The sequence below is a fragment of the Sturnira hondurensis genome, unplaced genomic scaffold (genome assembly GCF_014824575.4).
Source record: "Sturnira hondurensis isolate 20B ecotype Veracruz unplaced genomic scaffold, ASM1482457v3 Scaffold0008860, whole genome shotgun sequence".
In the NCBI taxonomy this organism is placed as follows: domain Eukaryota; kingdom Metazoa; phylum Chordata; class Mammalia; order Chiroptera; family Phyllostomidae; genus Sturnira; species Sturnira hondurensis.
Genome location: NW_028081491.1, coordinates 3894746 through 3920140, shown reverse-complemented (window position 1 = coordinate 3920140; position 25395 = coordinate 3894746). Strand labels below are relative to the sequence as shown.

General features: G+C 42.3%; 1 protein-coding gene across 2 annotated transcripts in view; it reads left to right on the top strand.

Moving 5' to 3' along the window:
• FAM120A (family with sequence similarity 120 member A) overlaps nt 1–25395 on the top strand; it is a 130727-nt gene that overhangs the window by 28766 nt on the left and 76566 nt on the right. For both annotated transcript variants that reach the window (XM_037056231.1, XM_037056230.1), the window contains exons 4-5: nt 22589–22717; nt 23467–23563. In XM_037056231.1, the coding sequence (XP_036912126.1) occupies nt 22589–22717; nt 23467–23563 (226 nt within the window). The remainder of the gene's footprint in view (nt 1–22588; nt 22718–23466; nt 23564–25395) is intronic.

Sequence of the window (25395 nt, the reverse complement as noted above, 5' to 3'; positions counted from 1 at the left end):
AAAATAAATTGCATATAAATTGTACATAAGTAGAAAGATGGGCTTCATTTATTCTGAGTTCTACCTTTTAAGGCATTTTAGGAGGTAGCAGTTTGGGTACCACAGAGCTTCCGAAGAAGTTCCTGATTGCATACTAGTATTTATTGAAGTTAACTCAATATATTCTCTTCTCATGAAATCATCTATAGTTCTATAAGAGCTAAGCAGCACTTCCAAAATCTAAGGACATTTTGGGCTCTCTCTAGAGGAAATAATATTAGGGGCCTGGAAGGTTGAGAAAAAACAAACCATTATGCAGCATGGGGGTGAATGCTACTAAGAATCTCACTATGGAACATAACCACTATTAACAGACTGATATTTGATCCTCCAGAATTTTTTAAAATAGTACATCCTATTAATTTGTCATTGTAATGTCATCATCATTACACACATGAGCTGCACATTCTTCACACTCCCTGTGGAAATTTAAGTGCACAGATTCACTACACTGGGCTCTCAGCTTTTATGTTGTGTAAAACTATTTTTAGTGAAGTTTTATTTTATTTTATATTTTAAAAATATATTTCATTGATTATGCTATTACAGTTGCCCCATTTTCCCCCTTCATTCCCCTCCACCTTGCACATCCTTTCCCACCCACATTCTCTCCTTTAGTTCATGTCCGTGTGTCATACTTATAAGTTCTTGGCTTCTACATTTCCCAAACTATTTTTACCCTCCCCCTGTCTATTTTCTGCCTACCATTTATGCTACTTATTCTCTGTACCTTTTTCCCCTATCTCCCCCACCCACTCCCCTGTTGATAACCTTCTATGTGATCTCCATTTCTGTGGTTCTGTTCCTGTTCTAGTAGTTTGCTTAGTTTGCTTTTGTTTTAGGTGTGGTTGTTAATAACTGTGAGTTTGCTGTCTTTTCATTGTACATGTTTTTTATCTTCTTTTTCTTAAATAAATCCCTTTAACATTTCATATAATAAGGGCTTGGTGATGATGAACTCCTTGAATTTGATCTTATCTGAGAAGCACTTTATCTGTCCTTCCATTCTAAATGAAAGCTTTGCTGGATAGAGCAATCTTGGCTGTAGGTCTTCAGATTTCATGACTTGGAATACTTCTTTCCAGTCCCTTCTTGCCTGTAAGGCCTTTTTTGAGAAATCAGCTGACAGTCTGATGGGAACTCCTTTGTAGGTGACTGTCTCCTTATCTCTTGCTGCTTCTAGGATTCTCTCTTTCATTTTAATCTTGGGTAATGTGATTAGGATGTGCCTTGGTGTGTTCCTTCTTGGGTCCACCTTCTTTGGGACTCTGTGAGCTTCCTGGACTTCCTTGAAGTCTATTTCCTTTGCCAGACTGGGGAAGTTCTCCTTTATTATTTGTTCCAATAAGTTTTCCACTCGTGGCTGTTTCTTTCCCCCTTCTGGTACCCCTATAATCTGGATGTTGGAACGTTTGAAGATGTCCTGGAGGTTCCTAAGCCTCTCCTCATTTTTTTGAATTCTCATTTCTTCATTCTTTTCTGGTGGGATGTTTTGTTCTTCCTTCTGGTCCATTCCATTGATTTGAGTCCCAGTTTTCTTTCTATCACTATTGGTTTCCTGTGCATCTCCCTTCATTTCAATCAGTTTAGCCTTCGTATGTTCCTCTAATTTGTGACTATAATCAACCAGTTCTGTGAGCATCCTGATGACCAGTGTTTTGAACTGTGCATCTGAGAGGTTCGCTATTTCTTTTTCACTTAGAGTTATTGGCTCTGGGGCTTTGAGTTGTTCTTGAGCCATATTTTGGACTGTTCGTGCCTGTTATGTATGAGGAGCGGAGCCCTAGGTGTTCACCAGGGTGGGGCCACTCAGTTGCTGGGTTGTAATGCTTTATGTGGGGGTGGGGCCAAAGGAAAGCAATGGCGTCCCATCTGCTGCCTCCCGCTGCCGCCACAGGTGCCGCAGCTGCCACCGCCACCGGGGCCCAAGCGCTTTGTTTCCCCGCGCGCGCGAATATGCCACTGCCGTCAGCCCTCCACCATTGGGTTCGCCGCTGGGGTCTGCGAGGTCTGTCTCACTGTGTGTGAATGTGCGACCGAGGTTAGTCTGCCACACGCCCTGACTGGGTCCAGGCTGCTTGCGCGCCTAGTTCCGGGGATCTTTCCTGCCCAACCCTGGTCTGCTGCTGGCTCCGCCCCTCTTAGTGTCCCGGTTGAATGGTTCGTTGTTGTTGGACTTCCATATAATTCAATTTTCTGTTCTTTGGCTGTGTCTTTGGTCTCCAAACCTTTGTTGTATTCAAACTTGGTTGTGGGAGAAGGCACAGTGTTTCCACCTATGCCTCCATCTTGGTGGAAGTCTGTCATTACTTTTTTAAACAGGTTTTTCTATCCCTTGCACCTTTCCTTCTCCTGATATCCCTGTGGTACAGAATTTATTACTTTTCATGTTGCCATGCAGCTCCTTTAAACCCTCTTCTTTTTTTGAGGCTTTTTCCATTTTGTTGCTCTGTCTGGAAATTCTTCTACCTTGTCCTCCAGCTGGCTGATTTAGTTCTTTCCTTCATCTAGCCTGCTTTAATTCCTTCTGCTGTGTTCTTCATGTCAGGTATTGTATTCTTCATTTCCTCTTGGCTCTTATTGGTAGTTTCTATGTCCTTTTTCACGGTGGTGTAGTTTGCAGTACTTTCCTCGTAGCTTCCCTGGAGTTCTTTGTAGTTCTCACTGAGCTCATTGAGCATCCTCATAACGATTATTTTGAACTCAGTGTCTGGTAGTTTGCTTGCCTTAGTTTCATTTAGCACTGTTTTTGGGGATTTTTCCTTTCCTTTCAGTTGGGTGGTGTTTTTTTTTTTCTCTTCAATTTAGTTGACTCTCGTTTGTTTCTAATCCTTAGATTAATCTGCTTTCACTTACCGTTTTCATGGTGTGACCTTCTGTGGTAGGAGACCTATGTGATTTAGCAGTGCAGTCTCCTTGATCTCCTAAACTTACTGCTCTTGGGATGACCTTTATGTAGTTTATGTAGGTTCTCTGATTATAATTTTGTTTTGGCTGTCATTGGGTTGTTTTTAGTAGGTTCTTCTCATGGGCTGGCTGACTGAGAGTCACTCCACAGACCACATCTTGTATGCTGTTGTACAGATGCTCCCAGAACGAAAGCACACAGCCCAGGAAACAAATGCACACCCACAAAAATAACTCCCACCCACAATTCCATGTGCTAATACTAATAAAGGTGTAAAGAGATTGAAATTGTTACAAGAAGGGAAAAATGAATATCAGTTGACTAACTGAAAGAAAAATGATTTTGAGAGGGTAGTTGGAGGAGCAATAATGAGAACAAGGCGAAGAGAGAAATAATGTAAAATTTACATAATAAATTAAAAAGGCAGGGAAGAAGGCAGATGGGAGTAAAAGAAGAGAAACATACAGTATTAGGTTTTAACAGAAATTTTGAAAGTATGTATAATGAGAGGAGGGGTGGGAAGGAAAAACAAGGAATGAAATTGTAGAAAAAGATCCACCATAGCACTATCAACAATAAATTATCTAAGATTAATAGAGGTGGGATGGGAATCAGAGGGAAAAAAAGAAAGAAATGCTTAAGAGACATCTAGAGGAAAGAGAAGTGATTTTTGAGAGAATAGATGGAAAAGGAACACTAAGAGTAAGAAATGAAAAGCAGGCTACGACAAGGAAAAATTAAAATTTGAAATGAAACAAATAGAGGATAGGAGGAAGGCAAAATGAAGTAGGAAGTAGGAGAAGGGAATGGTAAAATTTGAAATTCGAAATACAAAAACAGGGAAGATCTAGAAATAAAACTGAAGAAATGAAACAACAACCACCATATTCACAACCAATGAGCAAAGACTGATAGAGGTGTAGAGAAAATAAGGGTATTTTAAGATTGGGGAAAAGAAGTGAGAAGGTCATGAAAAATAGTTTTGAGAGGCTGGATGAGGGAGAAATAGTAAGAGCGTGGAATGGTAACAAGTTGTAGCAAGAGACTAAATAAGATTTAAAATGAAAATAGGAGAAAAGAAAAAGATAAAATGAAGTAAAAGAAGGAAGGAGCAAAATATGAGATTTGAAACAAATTATAATATAAACTGATGATGTAATAGCCAGAAACTTGAAGGACAAGAAATGAATGTTAACAGGAAGAAAAATAACACAAATCATGAGGAAGACAGTGGTGGAATTTGTCTCAGTAGAATCAAGTGTTTATCACTGTTTTTTCTTTATGGATCTATCCTTGGTGCTGTTAGATGATGTCTCAGTCTGGCCCTAGGTTGCCTGTTTGAGACTACCAGCTATTCACAGTCTGGGGCTGTATCTCCTTCCATTGTTAATCTATTCACTCTGTAATCAGGAGTCAGACTTAAGCACGGAAGGTTGTGGCAAGTAATTCCTGTGGGCGTGGCTGTTGCTTCCTCTTAGGCTGATGCCACTTGGAGGGGAGTGGTCTGCCTGAGAGAGATGGCTTCTGCAGTATGGGGAATGATTCAGCACAGGGGGTCCTGGCAGCTGCTCCTGCAATTCTCTCCCCGAAGCCATCTGCCCCAGACTCTCCTCAAGTGTCTGTAGTCCACTGTGTTCCCCTTTTGCTGGAGCCCAGGGTAGGTGGATGCAAACAAAATTTTATGTGTTAGCCCTTTAAGAGGGGCTTTGTGTCTCCAGCTGAATCTCCCTGGCAGACAGAAATCCTGCCATTTTCCACAACTGGCTGATATCTGGGTTCCTTTGAGGCTCCATTGCTGTAGGCTGGGGATCCCAGCTTGGGGTTTCTAACCTCATACTTCTCAGGAGGAACCCCGGCTGCTGAAATTTCCCTCCAATACTTCAGCTGCTACCCATGGGAGCCCTCTACACTCCCTACCAGTCATGTTGTCGTGAAATGGTTCCTTCTGCTTGTCTGTGGTCATAAGGCCTTTCACCAGCTGTTGTTCAGTTGGTTATCCAGGGTGATTTCTCTACAATTTAGTTGTAATTCCAGATTGATACTGGCAGGAGGTTAGTGTAGCTTTTACTTACACTTCCGCCATATTGGATCTCTCTCTCTACTTCTTAATGGGGTCCTTGTGTTAACTCTTTTGAGACTCAGGCCATCTAAATGTACTTTTCACTGCTTCTAGTCACTCCATTCATATCACTTTTGTCATTTATTATAGCTTCGGGGATCTTAGTCTTTCCCTGTCTTCTTCCAGAATCTTCTGTGACTTCAGTGTACTGGAGATTGTCCAGAGACAACTTATTCTTTGTTTCCCTTAACTTTAGTGGTCTACCCTCTACTATACTTTATGGCCTTCTAGGCCCAAAGTTATACACTGGCTCTTCTCCTATCTTAAGTTTTAATATCACTGCTGCCCTCTGTCACCACTGCCTTCTACCTTTAGTACTCTTAAGCTCACACTCGGCTCTTTAGCCCTCCTGGGGACCCTTTGCCCCTTTTCTCATAGTTTTTCTTTCCCTAACCAGCCTGGAACCTTGTGATGGGTCATCTCGACTGATTGTACCAGCATCACCCTTCTATTGCTTTTTCTTCCATTTCACCTGCTTAGCAAACCCCTCTAGCCTAGATAGGTTCTACAGTTGACATCTTCTCATCTTGAGAAGCACATGGCTGAACAAATGGATGCCACTACAGATTTATAGTTTTAAGTTAAAGAAGAACCTAAATAAATGGAGGGAGGTACTGTGTTCATGGATCAAAGACTGTTGATATAAGGGGGGGTGGCCTAAAAACCCTAGAATTATCTTGTGGAGGGTGGGCCCCTCATAGTACACTCTTCCCCCTCTAGGTGAGTGTTCTAGGAACCCATCTGTATCAGTGTACCAGCTGGTGTTGTTGTGAGATGCTGCATTTGTCTTCTTGGAGACGTTTTCAGTGCATTTGCCCATCTCATGATGGGTGATTTATGAGTACACCTGCCCACTCCTAGCTGACTGTTCAGCAGTTTTTGACCAAAAACAGCATGACCCCTGTGTTCTACCCTCGCACCGGATCTTACCCTGACCAACATTTTTTTGATTCACTGGATGAACAAAGTCCTCAGAGGGAAACATTTTGCCAATGTGGAAGAGGTGAAACAAAACAACAGCAGAAGCACTAAAAGGCATCAAAATCAAACAGTTCAAAAACTGTTTTGAGCAGTAGAAGAAAGTCTTGATAGGTGTAATGCATCAAATAGAGAGTACTTCGAGGTGACTGAAGTTTAAATGTGTAAGAATAAATACACAATTTTTATAAACAAAATCTGGATTTGGGGGGTCCCCCCCATATAGATTTCTATATCTTGAAATCCTAGCAAGTTTTTATTTTCTTTCTTTTTCTTTTGTATGAATTTAAAAACTGATTTTAAAATTCACAAGGAATTGCAAAGGACCTAGAATAGCCGCAGAAATGTTGAAAAGGAAGAACAGATTTGTAGGACTTAATGTTACCTAATTTTAAGACTCACTTTAATGTATATTAACCAACTCAGTGTGAAGGTAGTCATGTAGATCAGTGGAGCAGAAGACAGTCCAGAAATAGACCTACATATGTGTGTTTTAAGTTATTTTTGCCACAGAACTCAAGGTAACTAAATAGGGAAAGGATAGTTTTTACAACTGTGTATCTGATGCAAAACTAAGAGTATAAAATTAACCCTAGAAGAAAATATAAGAGAAAATCTTTCTGATCTTGAGTTAGACAAAGGTGTCTTAGTTAAGAGGATAGAAAGCAAGCAATGGAATGAGAAGGTACTCTGTTTGCAGAATGTGTTAGTAGTTGGTGATTTATATCTGGAATATGTAAAGGACAGTACAATAAGAAGATATAGCCCAACAAAACAGAGGGAGGAAAATTTTGAATAAACACTTTGCAGAATATTCAGTAAGCACATAACAAGATGTTCCACATCTTTAGGGAATGAATGTTAAAACCACAGTGAAATGTACTGTGACCACTAGAATGGGCCAAATGAAGAGACTAACAATGCGCAGTGCTGGGAGGGTCAGCATCTGCATCTCTCAGACAGGGCTGCTGGGAGGGAATATGGCCACTTTGAAAACAGTCTGGCAGTTCTTAAAAATATCAACATATACCCACCATATCACCCAGGAGACCCACTCTTGGGCATTTACTCATGAGAAATGAAATCATGTGTTCAAACAAGAACCTTAGTGTCCTAGCAGCTTTATTTATTGTAGCCTCAAAAAAACCAAGCCATCCATATGTCTGTAAGCTTTGAAGTAGATGAATAAACTGTGAAGCAATCATATAGCAAAATGATGATGGCAATGAAAGGAACAAACTACTCAACTTGAATATGACTCTCAAAAGCATTATCTTAAGTGAAAAGTCAAACACAAAGGAAATATCTAGGGTTAATTAACCTTTATGCAAATCCCTGGAAAAGGCAGAACTATAGTGAGTGATAGACTCTAACTGTAGTGATGGTTTCCTGGGACTGAGATGGGAAGGTGCACAAAAGAACTATCTGGGGTTATGGAGATGTCACATTTCATGTTTGTGGTGGTGGTCACACCAGTGTATGCATGTGTCAGAACTCAGTGAATTGTGTGCTTAAAACTGATGGACTTTCTTGCATGTAAGATAATCTCAGTAACACTAATTTACAAAATTATGTTCTCTGACTTGAACCAGGCTATCAGCGTCAGCCGAATCCTTTTATTCTCCTTAATGTCTGTCTTAAGTCAACAGTCTCTTTAGACCGTTCCTCAGTTGCACATTGCTTTCTGATACAGACCCTTTGTCTCCGGGTGGGGAAACCTTCCTCAGCTTATCCCTGCACCCTTCCCTACTTGCATTCTTCTTCATCCATGCTCATTTTTCCAGCCTGAGACTTGCCCATCTTGATATTCTGGAGCTATTGTCATTGACTGTACTTGGGGAGCTATTTCACTGACTGCACTCTGTGTGCCTCATCCCACTGGCCCCTTTGCTCTTCCAGTGTGGTACCCCTCTCTCACCTCTTGGCCCTCACTTTATAAATGCAATCCTGTCCTTCTGAGATTTCCTAAGTTCCTTCTCACTTAGAAATCTACCAGGGGCAGCTGACCTCTCCTAATGTCCCCAATAGCTTAACCTCTGCACTGAATTTGGGCTGACAACAGTGGGCCTTTGTCCAAGGCTGCTGGACAAAGATAACAGGTTCAACAAATGGCTTTTACCTTACCTGGGACACTCAGTACTGTCACTTTTCCTGTTCTCCTCACTCTGCCTTGCTCCTCTGACCAAAGTGTTATTTGTCATGTGTCTCATCCTTTCCTTGACTTACATGTTAGCTGGCTTCTTCAGGTTGTGTGTGCATCACCAGAGTCCATCTGTACCTTGCTGCAGTCCTCATGCTTTCTTTTTGGCCCTTAAGGTTTTAACTACCACCTCTGTGTTGATGACTCTCCATTGTACTTCTCCCAGCGAGACCCCTTCCCTGAACTACAGGGTGCATCCCACTGTCCCAGGCATCTCCAGTAGGCCACTCTACCTGTTGTACACCAAATCTGACATCGTTAACTTAGAAAGGCCATCTTTTCTAAATGGGTTTATTCTCCTGTATTTTGTTTTTTCGCTAGTGGCACCACTGTCCTTCCAATCACCCAGGGTAGAACTTGAGAGTGGTCTGGGAATCTTCCTGTCCCTATAGCTGGTCTGATCTTTCCCAAGTCACCCATTTTCTCCAGTTCCAACCACCTGTGTTGTCCCAGGAGCAGTGTATGGTCCCACTCTTTTGGTTGTCTGGCCTCATGGCCATCTTCCCCATGTCTGATATTCAGGCTTGACCTCACATCTCCCTTGTTGACAATCTTTATGGAGTTCCCTTCATAGACAACATGGATTTGAGTTTCATGGATTTGTTTTTGTTTTTTAAATAAGTTGGGAGTACTGCTGTAGTGTTGCCAACTTTTAATTGTTCTAAATATGAATATGAGAAAAATCATTGTTTCATAGAAAAGGACAATTCAACACTAAGAGAGGCATAATTTAGAAAATAACATTAGAGTGTCCTCGCCAGGTGTGCAGTCTGTCTGCAGGTCTGGGTGGTGACCCAGCCACTTACGTGGTTGTCTCTTATGAGTGCCTTAGTAAGCTCCTCTGTCAACTGTGGACATTCAGAGTGTACCCCATGGCAGCTTTGTAAGGATTAAATGAAGTGGTGCATTGCTGAGAGCAGTACCTGGCACATAGTACAAGAAAAATATTAAAATGTTCCCCCTGGAGAGGAATGCAACCACAGGACTCTGCAGCTCCATCTGGGTGTGGACATGCAGGAGGGAGCCCAGTCCCACCTGCCTTTCCATCAGACCTGCTGGGGCTCCTGGCCTGGATATTGGGATGAGAACCTCTTTGGGGTTAGTTTTAATACATCAAATACTTCAGATTTCTGCAAAGTACTTCAGTATATCTGCACAGCTGTTTCCATCTGCAGAGCTATTATATTCAGCATTATTTGTGATTAATTGCATTTTAGTAGCTTTTTCATAGCTTTACTTAAACAAATGTATGTCAAATATTGATACTGCTGGTAACTTTTCAAGAATCTCAATGGTGTGGCAGTTTGTGGTTACCTAACAGCTGTGGTATCTGTTAAATGCTTTTCCTCACTGTTGACTCTAGTAGAAAACACTGAGCCTCTGGGTGTGCTCAGTGATTCCCAGGTGGAAGAGCCCTTTGCACAGTTCCTTGGGTTGGTTTGGCAGGCAGGGCTGACCTGAGAACCACTGCCACTGAGGATGATGTGAAAACCTTTCTCCCTCCTTGGCTGGGCTGAGATCTTCTCTCACAGGGCCCTTTGAGGAGCCCTGTTGGAGTCTGTCAGCACTTTTTCTCCATTAAGTATCTCAGCTTCCTGAAGTCAGGATGCTAGGAAGGTGCTGCATGCATTCCTGTGCAAATGTTGACCAAATCAGGGCTCTCCTTTCTTTCTCTGAAATTGCCAAGATTCAGAGTATTTATAATTATCACACTTTGCTGTTACCTGAGTGAAAGTGAAGTGGATCATGCTGTTTTCCTTTAGTAGCATGTTTGTATTCGCATGTGTTTAAATGAGCAGCCAAAAGATAGTTTGGGAGCAGCTGTACCAGTAGTCTCAGAATCATGATTTTGCATGGCGTTTCCAATGAACACATGAACTCCCATAGGAGCTGTGTGACCAAGTGGATTTTAGAGATCAAGCCAGCTGTGTACTGCACAGAATCAGCATGGGGAAAGACTGCAAGTGACTGTGTTATTCATGCTTTGGGATTCTGTGCTTTTGTTGTTGTAGTATAACTTTATGTCAAGTAGTTTTCAAATGATAAGAAATTAAATAACCATGGCACTTGCAAAAATGTACATGATGTACACTTAACATTTATGTGAAGTTTGGATGCAACTGGGATGCAGCAAGGAGCTTTTTGTTCTTGTTTCTTCACTATGGCACAGTTTATTTCAAGGTAATCAAAATGATAGTACTTCAGTTTCTTACAATATGTAAATTTTATATAAAACTTGAAAATGTAGAAACTGTTACCTACATGATTTTCAAAGGCAAAAATAAAATACCAACGAACTCTGACATAATTAGCAGTAAGAAAATTGGTATATAACTATAATACTATTCAGATACAAATCTTTTTTTACACTTTGCATGTTTAATTTTAACTTTGCTTCATTTTTTTAAGTCCTTGAATTTATAACATTGTTGTATTTTCTAAGATTCTTTATAAAGTCCTGGCCAGGTGGCTCAGTTGGTTGGAATGTCATCCCATAATCCCAAGGTTGGGGGTTTGATCCTGGTCAGGGCACATACTTGGGTTGTGGGTTCAGTCCTTGGTCAGGGGATGTACAGGAAGCAACTGATCAGTGTTTCTCTCTCACATCAGTCTGAGTTGTGTGTCTCTCCCTCCCTTTCTCTCTTGCCCCTTTCCTCTCTCTCTAAAATCAATAAAAAACCATATTTTTGGATGAGAATTAATTTTTAAAGAGTTCAAAATTCTTTATAAAGAAAATATTTTAGGTCACAAACTATATTGTCTACTACATATTAGTGTGCCATAAAGCAGAACATAGTCCAACTAAATGTACCCATCTTCCCTGCTACAATGTGAGTTCTAGACAACTTTTAAAATGTACTTTATAATTATTTTTATTAAATTATATCTAACTTACTTATGCAGATTGGGCAAAAATGATCCATAATGCATTATCATCACCTCTGAAGTTACCTCCTACGTACCTCAGCTCTTATGCTCAGTCTGGTGAGCAGTGATGCAGTTTGTTCTTTCAGGAGCTTAATTTGTGCCTTTAGTTTCCTGAATATTTAAGGATTTCAAATTTCTACCAATATAAAGAAAAAAAGATTTTAGTGACCAAAATTACATATTTTGTAGAGGAAAAATGCATAGGATGAGGATTATTTGAGAAATAAGTAGAACTTGATTATCTGTATCTTTTCCCAGCTACAAGCCCAGTTTAGCCTGATATTAAATTATATGTGTGCACACACTTCTACAACATAGTTTAATCCACTCTTAAATGTTTTTGTTTCCTGGACATGGGGGTGGTAGCTAACTGTTGTATTAAGAAACTAGTGTTCATCTAAAACATGTGGTAAAACTGATGTTGACATTCTTTTCCTAAAGGTGCAACATAGATGTACTTACTGGCCCCTGTTTCTAGAACAACAGACATAGAACAGTACAGATAGTTTCAGACTCATGTCAGCGCCCATGTGTAAAGTTTAAAAGAGAAGAGAACTGAAGTAAAAAGATGTATTTGAACACGTCTCTTCTTAGAGGAAAAGTATTTTGCAACACAAAAATATAACATCTATAGATTTGGCAAATGCTCCTTTTCTTTGGCTTAAAAAACAAACAAAAAGTTCTGAATTGGGTTCTGAAACCACTAAGAAAGAATTAGAATAGAGTCTGTGAGATAATAGACCATAATACAGTGGTTTGACCTCATCAAAATAAATGACTAATTACTTTAAAACAAAATTTCACAGGTCTTCATGTCTGTAGTCTAATATATTACTGCGTGATATAACAGAAATACAATAGCTGGATTTTTCTCTAAGTCTAATAAACCAGCAAGTCTGTTGAATGTGTTTCCTCCTGTGAGCCAACATATGCTGTAAACACCTTTTTCTAATCCCCACCTGAGGATATGTTTCTTTTAGAAAGAAGGGAAGGGAGAGAGAGACATCAATGTGAGAGAGAAACATTGATTGGCTGTCTTCTGTATGCGCCCTGCCTGGGAATCAAACCTGCAGACTTTTGGTGTATAGGACAATGCTCCGGCCAAGTGAGCAGCCCAACCGGGAAGAGCCAGCACAGGTTTCAAAGTTCAGACCTGGGCGTTTACTGGGGAATGAGCTTTGCACTTCGGATGGGGCCCTGCCGTTTTATTAGAGACATTTCATTCCCATCATGCAACAGTTAAGAATCTGTCAAATTACTCTTGTGGTACATTTTTGAATCAACATATCACGTGCAAGAGAATCTTGTATTTTAATTGAATCCTTTGCCAATGTGGCATTGTGGGTGTAATTCGATTGAAATATAATATGATCACTACTTTGTACTATTTAAATGATTCATAGCTATAGATGAGACTATAGAACTATAAGTAGTAAAATAGGAGAAAATAGTAAAATCTGATTTTTAGTAGGGACCCTTCATTATTTTGCTGCTAGGAATATGGAAGAGGGTTTGGTTTGGTTTTGTTTTTAGTTTCAGATTTTTTTCTTTTTGAAGATTTTATTTATTTTTAGGCAGAGGGGAAGGAAGAGAGGGGGAAAAACATCAATGTGTGGTTGCCTCTTGCACATCTGCCACCAGGGATTTGGCTGCCACCCAGGCATGTGCCCTGAAAGGGAATCGAACTGGCGACCCTTTTGTTCGTAGGCCTGCGCTCAATCCACTAAGCTACACCAGCCAGGGCACAGACATTCTTTCTTTCTTTTTTTAAAATATATTTTATTGATTATACCATCACACTTGTTCTATTCCCCCCTTCATTCCCCTCCACCCGCACACTCCCTCCCCCACCATTCTCCCCCCCTTAGTTTATAACCACGTGTCTCAAGTTCTTTAGATTCTATATTTCCCCCACTATTCTTGCCCTCCCCCTTATCTATTTTCTACCTACCCTCTATGCTATTTTCTGTGCCTTCTCCCTCCTTCTCCTCCTCCCACTCCCCTGTTGCTAACCCTCCATGTGTTCTTCATTTCTATGGTTCCACTCCTGATCTAGCTGTCCTCTAGGTTTGCTTTTGTTTTAGGTGTGGCTGTTGATAACTGTGAGTTTGCTGTCCTTTCACTGTTCATATTTTTCATCTTCTTTTTCTTATACAAGTCCCTTTAGCATTTCATATAATAAGGGCTTGGTGATGATGAACTCCTTGAACTTGACCTTATCTGAGAAGCACTTTATCTGTCCTTCCATTCTAAATGAAAGTTTTGCCGGATAAAGCAATCTTGGCTGTAGGTCTTTGGATTTCATGACTTGGAATACTTCTTTCCAGCCCCTTCTTTCCTGTAAGGTATCTTGAAAAATCCGCTGACAGTCTGATGGGAACGCCTTTGTAGGTGACTGTCCCCTTAACTCTTGCTGCTTCTAGGATTCTCTCCTTCATTTTCATCTTGGCTAATGTAATTATGATGTGCCTTGGTGTGTTCCTCCTTGGGTCCAACTTCTTTGGGACTCTCTGAGCTTCCTGGATTTCCTGGAAGTCTATTTCCTTTGCCAGACCGGGGAAGTTCTCCTTTATTATTTGTTCAAATACATTTTCCACTCGTGGCTGTTTCTTTCCCCCTTCTGGTACCCCTATAATCCGGATGTTGGAATGTTTAAAGATGTCCTGGAGGTTCCTAAGCCTCTCCTCATTTTTTTGAATTCTCATTTCTTCATTCCTTTCTGGTTGAATGTTTCGTTCTTCCTTCTGGTCCATTCCATTGATTTGAGTCCCAGTTTCTTTTCTATCGCTATTGGTTTCCTGTGCATTTCCCTTCATTTCAATTAGTTTAGCCTTCGTATGTTCCTCTAATTTGTGACTGTAATCTACCAGTTCTGTGAGCATTCTGATGACCAGTGTCTTGAACTGTGCTTCTGAGAGGCTGGCAATTTCTCGGTTGCTGAGAGTTATTGGCTCTGGAACTTTGAGTTCTTCTTGCGCCATCTTTTGGGCTGTTCATGCCTGTTATGTAGCAGGATCGGAGCCCTAGGCGTTCAACAGAGCAGGGCAACTCAGTCGCTGGGTTGTGATGCTGTATGTGGGGGCGAGGTCAAAGAGGGACAGTGGCGTCCCGTCTGCCGTCTCCTGCCGTGGCCCCCACAGGTGCGGCAGCTGCCACCATCACCGAGCCCACGCATTTCATCCCACTGTACGCGACTGTGCCACTGCCATCAGCCCTCGCCCCCTGGGGCCTGCGTGGTCCGTCTCACTGTGCACGAATGTGCGACTGTGGTCAGTCTGCCCCACACCCTGACTGGTTTCGGGCTACTTGCGTGCCTAGGTTGGGGGATCTGCCCTGCCCGATCCTGCTCCGCTGCTGGCTCCGCCCCTCTTACCGTCCCTGTTGAACGGTTAGTGGTCGTCGGACTTCCGTATAATTCAATTTTCTGTTTTTTTTTTTTTTTTTGTCTGTGTCTTTGTTCTCCAAACCTTTGTTGTATTCAAACTTGGTTGTGGGAGAAGGCACAGTGTTTCCACCTATGCCTCCATCTTGGCATAAGTCCCACAGGCATTCTTATAATGCAGATGTACCTTAGCTCCTGCGTTTCATCCCTTGAATTGCCGAATTAATGGGTAGAAATCATGGAAAGATTCTAAAGCAGTGGTCACCAACCCCTGGGCCACTGACTGATACCAGTCTATGGCCACTTAGGAACTGGGCTGCACAGCAGGAGGTGAGCAGCAGGTGAGCAAGCAAAGCTTCATCTGTATTTACAGCTGCTCTGCATTGCCTGCATTACCACCTGAGCTCCACCTCCTGTCAGATCAGCAGTGGCATTAGATTCTCATAGAAGTGTGAATCCTACTGTGAACTGTGGGTGTGAGCGGTCTAAGTTATGCGCTGCCTATGAAAATCTAATGCCTGATGAGGTGAGGTGGTGATGGCACTGGGGAGTGGTTGCAAACATGGATTATCATCAGCAGACAGTTTTTACTGCACAGAGACCATAATCCTTTGCTAGCAGATTCATATCAAAACCCTAATAGTGAGTTGTAGGTGACAATTACGGTGCATCTGGTAGCAGGCTTTATAGTGGCAAGTGAGTTGATGTACTTCAGTTGTACAGCTGCATCTGGCGGCAGGCTTTAAATCAGAATCCAGCACTTATTTTAGTCTGTGCGTAGCCCACCCATTTTATTTACCACTTCCATCTGTGCCTCTTTCCTGCACTACGCACTTTTGGTAAGCCAACAAGCTGACTGACCCTAGCCAAAATAAGTAAAAAACAAATGTCACTGGAGAGCTTTGAAAAGGGGGAAAGACCCAATGATGAGACAGCAGAAGACTCTAAGGCTGCCATCAAAAAAAAAGTTTCATTTAAGAGAAAATACCAAGAGTCCTACTTACATTGCAGGTTCATACAGGTGATTCACATTTTCCAAGCCCACTTTGAATAGTATGTGGTAACCAGCTATCCAGTGAAGCCATGAAACCTTCAAAACTGCTTTGCCACATGGAGACCAAGTACCCTGCATGAAAAGACAAGTCTTTTCATGAAAAAGAAAGTCAAGTTTTTCCAAAGAAAAATGTGAACATGAAGAACAGAAGCAATTATTGAAGGCCAGCACTTCATCAAATGTGTCTACACTGAGAGTACCATTCTTAGTGTCTAACTGCATTGCTAAAGCTGAGAAGTCCTTTATTATTGGTGAAGAGAAGTTAGAAGTTACATAATACATAGAAGTTAGATGGTTTTCCAAAGGTAGATCACTGGCCAGAGTTTCTGAGTTATGAGAGCTGTTCCAGAGATTACTTTTAGAAAAACAATCACCACTGGCAGCATGTCAGTGATACAGAATGGGTTGCAAAACTTGCTTATTTGTGCGACATAATCAACATGCCCAACAATCTCAGTCTGTCACTTTGGGGAGAACAACTGTGTTCAAGTTGGCAGATAAAGTGGCTGAATTCAAAGCCAAACTGGAATTATGGGGACCACGAGTGAACAGTGGAATTTTTGACAAGTTTCAAACATTAGCAGAGATTTTGAAAGAGACTGAGCCAGGACCTTCTTTCTCCCACCTGGCACATGGTCACCTATCTCAGCTTTCAAAAGAGTTTGAGCATTAGTGCCCAACCACAAAAGACCCCAAACTGGGAAGGAGTGGGTCTGCTTACCCATTTGTGAATAAGCCAGGTGAATTGAGTTTGTCTGTGCTAGAAGAGGATCAACTGCTTGAGATTGCAAATGATGGTGACCTCAAAAGTATGTTTGAGACTTCAAATCTCCATATGTTCTGGATGAAAGTCAAGGTGGGATATCCTGCAATTGTCACAAAAGCAGTGAAAAGTCTGCTTCCATTTCCAGTGTCCTCTCAATGTGAAGTATGGTTTTCTGCAGTGACAGCAGCCAGAATGAGATTGCAGAGTAGACTAGACATAAGCAACACACTTTGAGTGTCACTGTTTCCTATCACCCCCAGATGGGACCATCTAGTTGCAGGAAAACAAGCTCAGGGTTCCCACTGATTCTGCATTATGGTGGGTTGTATAATTATTTCATTATGTATTACTTTTGTAATAGTAACAAATAAAGTGCATAGTAAATGTAATGTGCTAGAATCATCCCGAAACCATTTGCCGCCCTGGTCCGTGGAAAAATTGTCTTCTGCAAAACCTGTCCGTGGTGCTAAAAATGTTGAGGACCACTGCTGTAAAGAATCAGATTAGCTGTCACTGGCTACAGTGAAGACTGCTCATGGCAGTTCTCTTTGAGGGTGTGTGTGACAGGGCTTCTGAGGACTCTCTTGGTGTTCCTATAGTGTGGGTCTGCCTTGTGCTCATATAGCTTGGGGGCATTTCCACTCAGTGCTGGTGCTGAGGATACAGGGCTGTATTGACCTCTTGTTCAGATTAGCCCTGTTATCCCAGTGCTTGGAGACATGTGAGGCCCACACTGCTTGGCTAGAGCAAAAGTGTGGCAGGTATCTGGGCAGGCCTGGGAGGATGGCTGACGAGGTGACTGCAGGCATGTGCCCTGGGCCCCTGCTCCAATCCAGTCCTGGGGCTTTGGAGGGGTTCAGGACTAAATACAAAGTAGAGACTGTCAAGAGTGGCAAAAGGAACAGGGGATTTTCATGGATGGCAGAGGAGGGTGCCTGATGGCTTAGGGAGCCTGAGAGAGAAGCAAGGTCTGTGGAGTCCAAGCCCCAGGTGGATCTGTCTTCATTAAGTGCCTTCCACACCATTCCCACCTGTCTCATGAGAGATAGCAGTATACATTATTCAGTAGGAAATGGGAAATTAGAGGAAAGATGATGCTAACAGTGAAAATCTGTCACATGAGAGGATATTTTGTGTGGAGGCAGTTGGAAGTTTCCACTCAAACAGTATCTATTATTTGATTATTCTGCCTGGAAGCAGAGGGGTGAGTTTGCTCTTGGAGATCTTTTCCAGCCCCAAATTTTAATTTTTTTTTATAAAGCTAGTGACCAAGAAATATTGAAATTACCCCCACATACCAATTTGATCATAAACATTTGCTTTTTAATTAAACAGAATTTAGTGTCTGCCTTTGGAAATAGAAAATACATGTTTTCAACTTTAATTTAGGTATATTGCAATTTGACTTGTTTTTTCCTAACCTTAAAGTTTTGAGATAAAATAAAAACTATTTAAAAGTGCTCAAAGAGAAGAAAAATGGAGAAGAAACAGGATTTCCATTAAAGTATTTTGAAGCCTATCTGGAAGCAGGAAACACTTCTTTTGTGTGAGTGTTAATTTTGTTTTTGTGAATAGACAAAGGCAGACGACTGTAACCCGCGTGTCATTACTGCTGCAGCAGGGTGAGCCAGGTCCTGTTCTCTAGCACCTTGGGAAAGATTTAACACTAAAAGGTGATGGGTCTTGGTACTTCCGCCAAGATGGAGGCATAGGTGGAAACACTGTGCCTTCTCCCACAACCAAGTTTGGATACAACAAAAGTTTTGGTGAACTACCACACACCCAGAGGCCAGAAAACCGAATTATACGGAAGTCCGACAGCTACGAACCGTTCAACGAGGACGGTAAGAGGTGGAGCCAGCAGCGGAGCTGGGTCAGCCAGGGCAGATCTAGGAGCGCAGGCAGCCCAGAACTAGTCGGGGTGCAGAACAGACTGACCAAGGTCGCACATTCGCGCGCGCAGTGAGACGGACCACACAGGCCCCAGGGGGCAAACCCAGTGGTGGAGTGCTGACAGCGGTGGCACACCCGAGTGCCGAGGAGCGGGGCCTGTGGCCCTGGTGACGGTGGTGGCTGCGGTGCTGGTGGAGGTCGCGGCGGCGGCAGCGGCGGGCGCCAGACGGGAAGCCATTGTCCCTCTTTGACGCCGCCCCCACATACAACATCACAACCCAGCGACTTAGTTGCCCTGCTCTAGTGAACACTTTAGGGCTTCGATCCTGCTACGGAACAAGCACGAACAGCCCAAAAGATGGTGCAAGAAGAACTCAAAGTCCCAGAGCCAATAACTCTAAGCAACCGAGAAATTGCCAGCCTCTCAGAAGCACAATTCAAGACACTATTTATCAGGATGCTCACAGAACTGGTAGATTACAGTCACAAATTAGAGAGACATATGAAGGCTAAACTAATTGAAATGAAGGGAGATGCACAGGAAACCAATAGTGATGGAAAGGAAACTGGGACTCAAATCAATGGAATGGACCAGAAGGAAGAACAAAACATCCCACCAGAAAGGAATGAAGAAATGAGAATTCAAAAAAATGAGGAGAGGCTTAGGAACCTCCAGGACATCTTTAAACGTTCCAACATCCGGATTATAGGGGTACCAGAAGGGGGAAAGAAACAGCCACGAGTGGAAAACGTATTTGAACAAATAATAAAGGAGAACTTCCCCAGTCTGGCAAAGGAAATAGACTTCCAGGAAATCCAGGAAGCTCAGAGAGTGCCAAAGAAGTTGGACCCAAGAAGGAACACACCAAGGCACATCATAATTACATTAGCCAAGACTAAAATGAAGGAGAGAATCCTAGAAGCAGCAAGGGATAAGGGGACAGTCACCTACAAAGGAGTACCCATCAGACTGTCAGCGGATTTCTCAAAAGAGACCTTACAGGCAAGAAGGGGCTGGAAAGAAGTATTCCAAGTCATGAAATCCAAAGACCTACAGCCAAGATTGCTTTATCCAGCAAAACTTTCATTTAGAATGGAAGGACAGATAAAGTGCTTCTCAGATAAGGTCAAGTTCAAGGAGTTCATCATCACCAAGCCCTTATTATATGAAATGCTAAAGGGACTTATATAAGAAAGAGATGATGAAAAATATGAACAGTGAAAGGACAGCAAACACACAGTTATTAACAACCACACCTAAAACAAAAGCAAACCAAGAGGACAGCTAGATCAGGAGTGGAACCATAGAAATGAAGAACACATGGAGGGTTAGAAACAGGGGGGTGGGAGGAGGAGAAGGGGGGAGATGGCACAGAAAATAGCATAGATGGTAGGTAGAAAATAGATAGGGGGGAGGGTGAGAATAGTGGGGGAAATATAGAACCTAAAGAACTTGAGACACGTGGTTATAAACTAAGGGGGGGGAGAATGGTGGGGGAGGGAGTGTGCGGGTGGAGGGGAATGAAGGAGGGGAATAGAACAACTGTAATGGTATAATCAATAAAATATATTTTAAAAAAAGGTGATGGGTCTTTGTGTGGATTAACAGGTCTCAGTGTGTTTTTTTCCCAGTTGAAAGTATAATAAGTAAATAAATCCTTTATGTATATGGGTGTGTGTATGTGTATAGACAGATAGATACAGAGAGTTGTTAGTTAAGGTAGTCAGGATTTTTAGGGTTTTTCTTTCTTCGTTTAATTGGTTCTGATGACACTCAATTTCCAACAGGAACTAGTGTAGTTTCCCTCATATACACAATGGTAAGGATTTTAAAGAAAATGCAAATTAAAAGTTAAGAGTTTCAAAACTTGAGTAAATTCGATGTTTGTAAATATATCCATACTAAAATGTACCAGGCATTTTACTACTAAATGGAATTCTATGGTCAATCGTTTTGGTACAACTTAGTGCTATCTGAATTTTAGAAGTTATTTATAAGCTCTTCCTTCCTAAGTGAAAGCCTCTTAATGTGCAGTAAAGCCATTGCATGCAGTCACTAGGCATTCCTGGGCAGTTTGGGGTGGGGCCACTATGTAATCACCACCAAGTTCTACCCTGAGCATAAGGAATACTGGAGTGCACCCTGAGTTAGATTTGGAAGGCTGTATTCCCAATGAAGTGGGGAGGGTAAGAGGTAGGTGCGTATGAGGAAGGAGTCCAGGCCATGGGGAAATTTTTAAGGATTAGGCTTACGGTCATCTTAATTACTTACTCAGAAGGATTGGGGGGCTCTTTAATTATAGGATCTATTCACTTCAAGGATCTTTTAGCTGCAGTGTTTTGGGGGACGATAATGAAGACAAGGATATCTGCAAGAGCAAACATCCTTGTCATTTTTACTTGAAGTGGGTGGAATAGTGAGTGTCTGCCCATTTGTCTATGGTGTCCTGGGGTCAATGTGTGCGCCCCTAGGAGAGGCAGCTTGCATTGCCCCAGTAGCTCCCCACCCCTGAGGGAAAGCCTTTTCATGTTTGGCCTTTTTATGTCCAGCAAATTTGTGTTCATAACATGTTAATTATCATTTATTTTTTCTGTATATAAAATTCTTCTAAAATGACCAGCCATTCTAGTATTGTGTACCACATAATTATAAAATCGTAGGCTTTTAGAGTGCCACCAAGTATGTGAGGCCAACTAGCCCTCAACTGCAGTTAGAGAGACTCAGACATACCTGTCCCTGTCCCTGTGCTGTGCACTTGTTGAGGGGTAAGTGCTGTGTTCTGCTGAGTGTAGGACGCTCGATCCTGGTTCCCCATTCCTGGGACTGCCGGCAGCTGACCCTCCTACCTGCCCTGCTATGGGACTGTGAAATACCCTGAAGGTGGAGAGTGATTAAAACTTCCATGCCTTCCAGACTGGCTTGGAACACGCTGTTCCAAGGACTTCCTCATAGCAGGGCAGGTGCGTGTCAGAGATTTTTTATTTTTTGCGTGGGGAGAGCTAGGTTTCTGAGAATGGGTTTCTGATCTATGTCCACGGACACTTCAGTGGTTCTCTGCAGTCCATTATGTGGGGTTGACCTTCCTAGGAGAGTAGAACAGCTGCTCAAACATGTGGAACATCATTTCAAGAAGAAACTATTGCTTTTTCTAAAGAAAATTGTGCTCTTTTGAATGTGAAAATTTTCATGATAATAACTAAAAGTGTAAATATCTATTTTACCAGAGGTTTCTTCCATTCCATTTTATTAGGCTGAGTTTTTCTAATTTTCTTTTGTTAGTGGTGTCTCAGAACAACACAAATTTATTATCTTACAGTTCTAGAAGTCACAAATTCAAAATGGGTCTCACTGAACTAAATTTAAGGTGTCAGCAGGGCCACGTTGCCTCTGGAGGCTCAGGGAGAGTATTTCCTACCTTTTCTGTCTTGTAGAGGCCACCACACACTGTGGCTCTTTTTCCACTGTCAAAGCAAGTAATGGCTGGTGAGTCCTCCTTACATTTTGTCTCTGAAACCAGCTTTTCCGCTTCCCCTTCCACATTAGAGGACCCTGTAATGACATTAGGCCCATGTGAATAATTCAGGGTAACAGGCTTGGCCTGAGGTCAGCTGAATGCCATGGAATAGACCACATTCACACAAGTGGTGGGCAGGAGTGCAGAGCTCTGGGGGCACAAAGCCGTTAGATCTTTTTGCCCCTTTTTTTAACTTTATGCTTTTCATGACTAACTAGAAAATAAAGACATCATTTTGTGCTATCATTCAAATTTTTTTAGTTGTTGAAAACATTAGTACCTGATTCATCTTTGTTTCTAAGAACACAAGGGCATAGCTATAATTATATCTCTGTTTACTTATATTTTCCTGGTATCAACTATTCCGGGACAATAAAATGCTCCTATACTATATTCCGTATGTCTTCCATCAGGCGTGTCTCTCAGCAGGAAGAGAGATCAGTTTCCTCCCTTGTCTTTCTGAAGTGGACTTGGGTGCTTGAAGAAAGGGTGCATCTGTGGCCCATGGCTTCTCCGTAGCTGTGTGCTGGCTGTTACAGGGCTCAGGGTCTCAGGCTTGGAAGTGGTCACAAGCAGGTCACAGACCTGGGCACAGAAGTAATGAAAACCTGTCGGATGCTTCTTAACCTAACCAGGCTGTATTTTAACAACTGAAAGGGAGATCCAGGGCTTGAATCTCAGAGCACTGGCTTCTTGGGCCCCAAAACTCACAGATAATAATTGGGCCCTCAGAAAGAAGCACTACTTGGAGTTTCTAGGCCCTGTGTTTGGAATTAGCGTGTTGACATACGTGCTTGTTTTTTCAGGTCCGGGCCCACCAGCTGGTCTTGCCGCCATGTGATGTGGTGATCAAGGCTGTGGCTGACTACGTCCGCAACATCCAGGACACCTCCGACTTGGATGCCATAGCTAAAGATGTTTTCCAGCATTCTCAGGTAGAAATTCAGGTGCCCAGGTAGCACTTGGACAGTGGTGTGTGCTAGGTTTGTAAGGGGCTTGAGAGGCATATGCCAGCAGGCTGTGACTAGGAGCACTTGCCCAGCTGACAGGCCTCCATGCCGGCCTGGAGGGACTAGCACCTCACCTAGCTACTCCAGTTTCCCTTCTGGCCCGAACAGAGGAGTAATTGTGGGAGGTGAGTGGTAGTGTCTTTGTTGTTCCTGGAGTCTTCATCATGACTTGATAGGATTTCCACTAAGAAGACAGATGCATCAAGTGTGTGGGTCAAGTAGAATTGTGAATCTCTGACTTGTCCTTCCTTCAAGTGATGGTCGAGGGTTTCTTCTTCCTTTTGGGGGAAGTAAGGGATTTGAGAGGTCAGGATTAGTAAAAGAGGTGAAGTTTATGTGACTTCTCTCTGTTCTCTGAAGAGTTAAAATAGCTGCCCTGCTTGCTAGACATGGAAAGTAAAACCTCTTCTGGCAGTACCAGGGACCTGGCCAAGGAGAAGTTGGAGAAGTTGAGGGCTACATCCTAGAACCGAGGTCTCTTGATTGCTGCTTCAGATTCTGTGTTAACTGCTGTGCTGTCTTGATTATGCTTGAAGATTTTTAATATCATTCTGAACTCTTATTGAGCTTGGAAGTCTACAGATTATTTATATATATACTGAATTATAAAAATATGTTGAAACACATGATTGGTGACATGCTAATTTACAAAGGTTTTCCTATGTTTATTTCAGTCTAGAACAGATGACAAAGTTATTCGATTTAAGAGAGCAATTGGATATTATTCAGCGACTAGTAAGCCTGTGGCATTTCACCCACAACACTACGTAGGTAAGTAAGTAAAGGCCTCAGTGATGCGTGCTGACCATGCAGTAACCAAGGAGATTAAATACTTACCTGATAACCTTGTAGGCTTCTTCTTTCAAAGGCTTGTTTCTTCAGTTATACAAATAAGTATAGCAGAACCTTCTTGGCAAACTCATTAGTAATCCCTGAAAGTACTGAGGAACAAAAAAAAAACCAAACTTAAGACACTTAATGAAAGTAGAGGAGAAAAGTAAGGCCATGAGGACAAAGATTGTAGATGGTGGTGATGCTGAAGTCTCTGTGTCCCTGAGGTATCCTCTTGTAGAATATGCTGAGGACATAGAAGACCTTCCAGGTCTATAAATGCTTTCATGAGTGCATGGATGTGTGTTTCCTCTTACGTTGCCTTTTTTTTTTTTTTTTGCAAAAGACCAAATTTAACTCAGATTTGAAATTGTGGAATAAAACAATTATAAAACTGTTTGCCTGAAGCTTGCTTGGTATTGACTATCTCCTGAAAGGCTGTAAGATACTAGCCTCCTTCCAGAGTCAGCTTGCCTTTCTTTGGGGTACAAAGCAGGAAAGCTATGAGAAATCATGCTGTCAGTTAATCCAGTGTTACTTATTTCATATATGAGAGACAGCATGTTTCTGAAAATCAGAGGAATTTGACTTTTTTACTGGTTTCAGAAGATTAATCCTAGGGTTGAAAAATGTCCTTAATACTTGTCCTTTACATTCATTCACTTGTTCAGACACAGTGCTAATGTGTGTTGTATACAAGGTGGGCACAGAGATAAAAAGAAAGTGCTGGCTGTTGATAGCTGTGTCTGCGTGTGGGTGATGGATTAGTGAGTATCAATGGTCCGGATGCCATGGGACCAAGGAGGGTGGGGGCAGTGGGTGCAGGTCATGTCCTCTGCTGGCTCAGTCCCTTGTTGAGACTGTGGTTGTCACAGAGGCCTCCTTATAATACAGGTTTTGCTGTTCTGTTGCCTGCGCCTACCACCACCATTTTCTTTCTGGCAGTCAGAGTAGTGTTTAAAAATGTGTGGGTCCCTGCCACTCCCATCTCATTGGGAACCAGCTCCTAGCTGCCTGCCTGCTTCCTTATAATCTGACTCCTGTTGTACTCTGCCTCTCATTCTCCAGGCCCTGGCTTCAATCCTGCTTGGAATATACACTGGCTCAGGCCAAGGGTCTTCTGCACCAGCCGTGGGCCTAGAGCTCTCTCTCTGTAACTTGTGCTTTTGACATTCCAGTTTCTAGGCTTCACTGTCACTTCTCTGGGGTCTTTTGTCTATAGCAGTCCCGCAGGCCATCATCATGTCACTTATTTTAATTCTCTTTACACTTTCTCACACCCACCTTCCAACCCAAGAATATTAAGCCTTGGGGAGCCAGGACCTCACCTGCCACCTTCACTCTTGTACCTGAAGTGGGCAAGTATTTGACTGAATGACTTAATTCATGAAAATTTGCTGAATAAGGAGAGTGAAATGATTTGATGTGATTTATAAATACCCTTGGAAAGGGGGACAGGGGGTATTGGAAGGGAGGAGACTTGATACCATATATTACTTTATTTTGGTTAAGGTAAGACGTGATGGGACAGATACCATGATGGTGTTTAGGTTTTATTCCTGGCACAGGGGATGTCCAGTAGATGTAGGTGAGACAGGTGAGAGACTGGGTTCTAAGGCTGTGGGCATCCTGATTCCTACCACCCAGCTGCAGGTATCCTGTTTTATTAAAGTGGTGTACTTATGTGACTATGAAAAGAGAAACTATATGTGTAGTACTTTAATGCATGCTTATTACATAGCAGATACTATCACTGTTTTAGGAAGAACGGC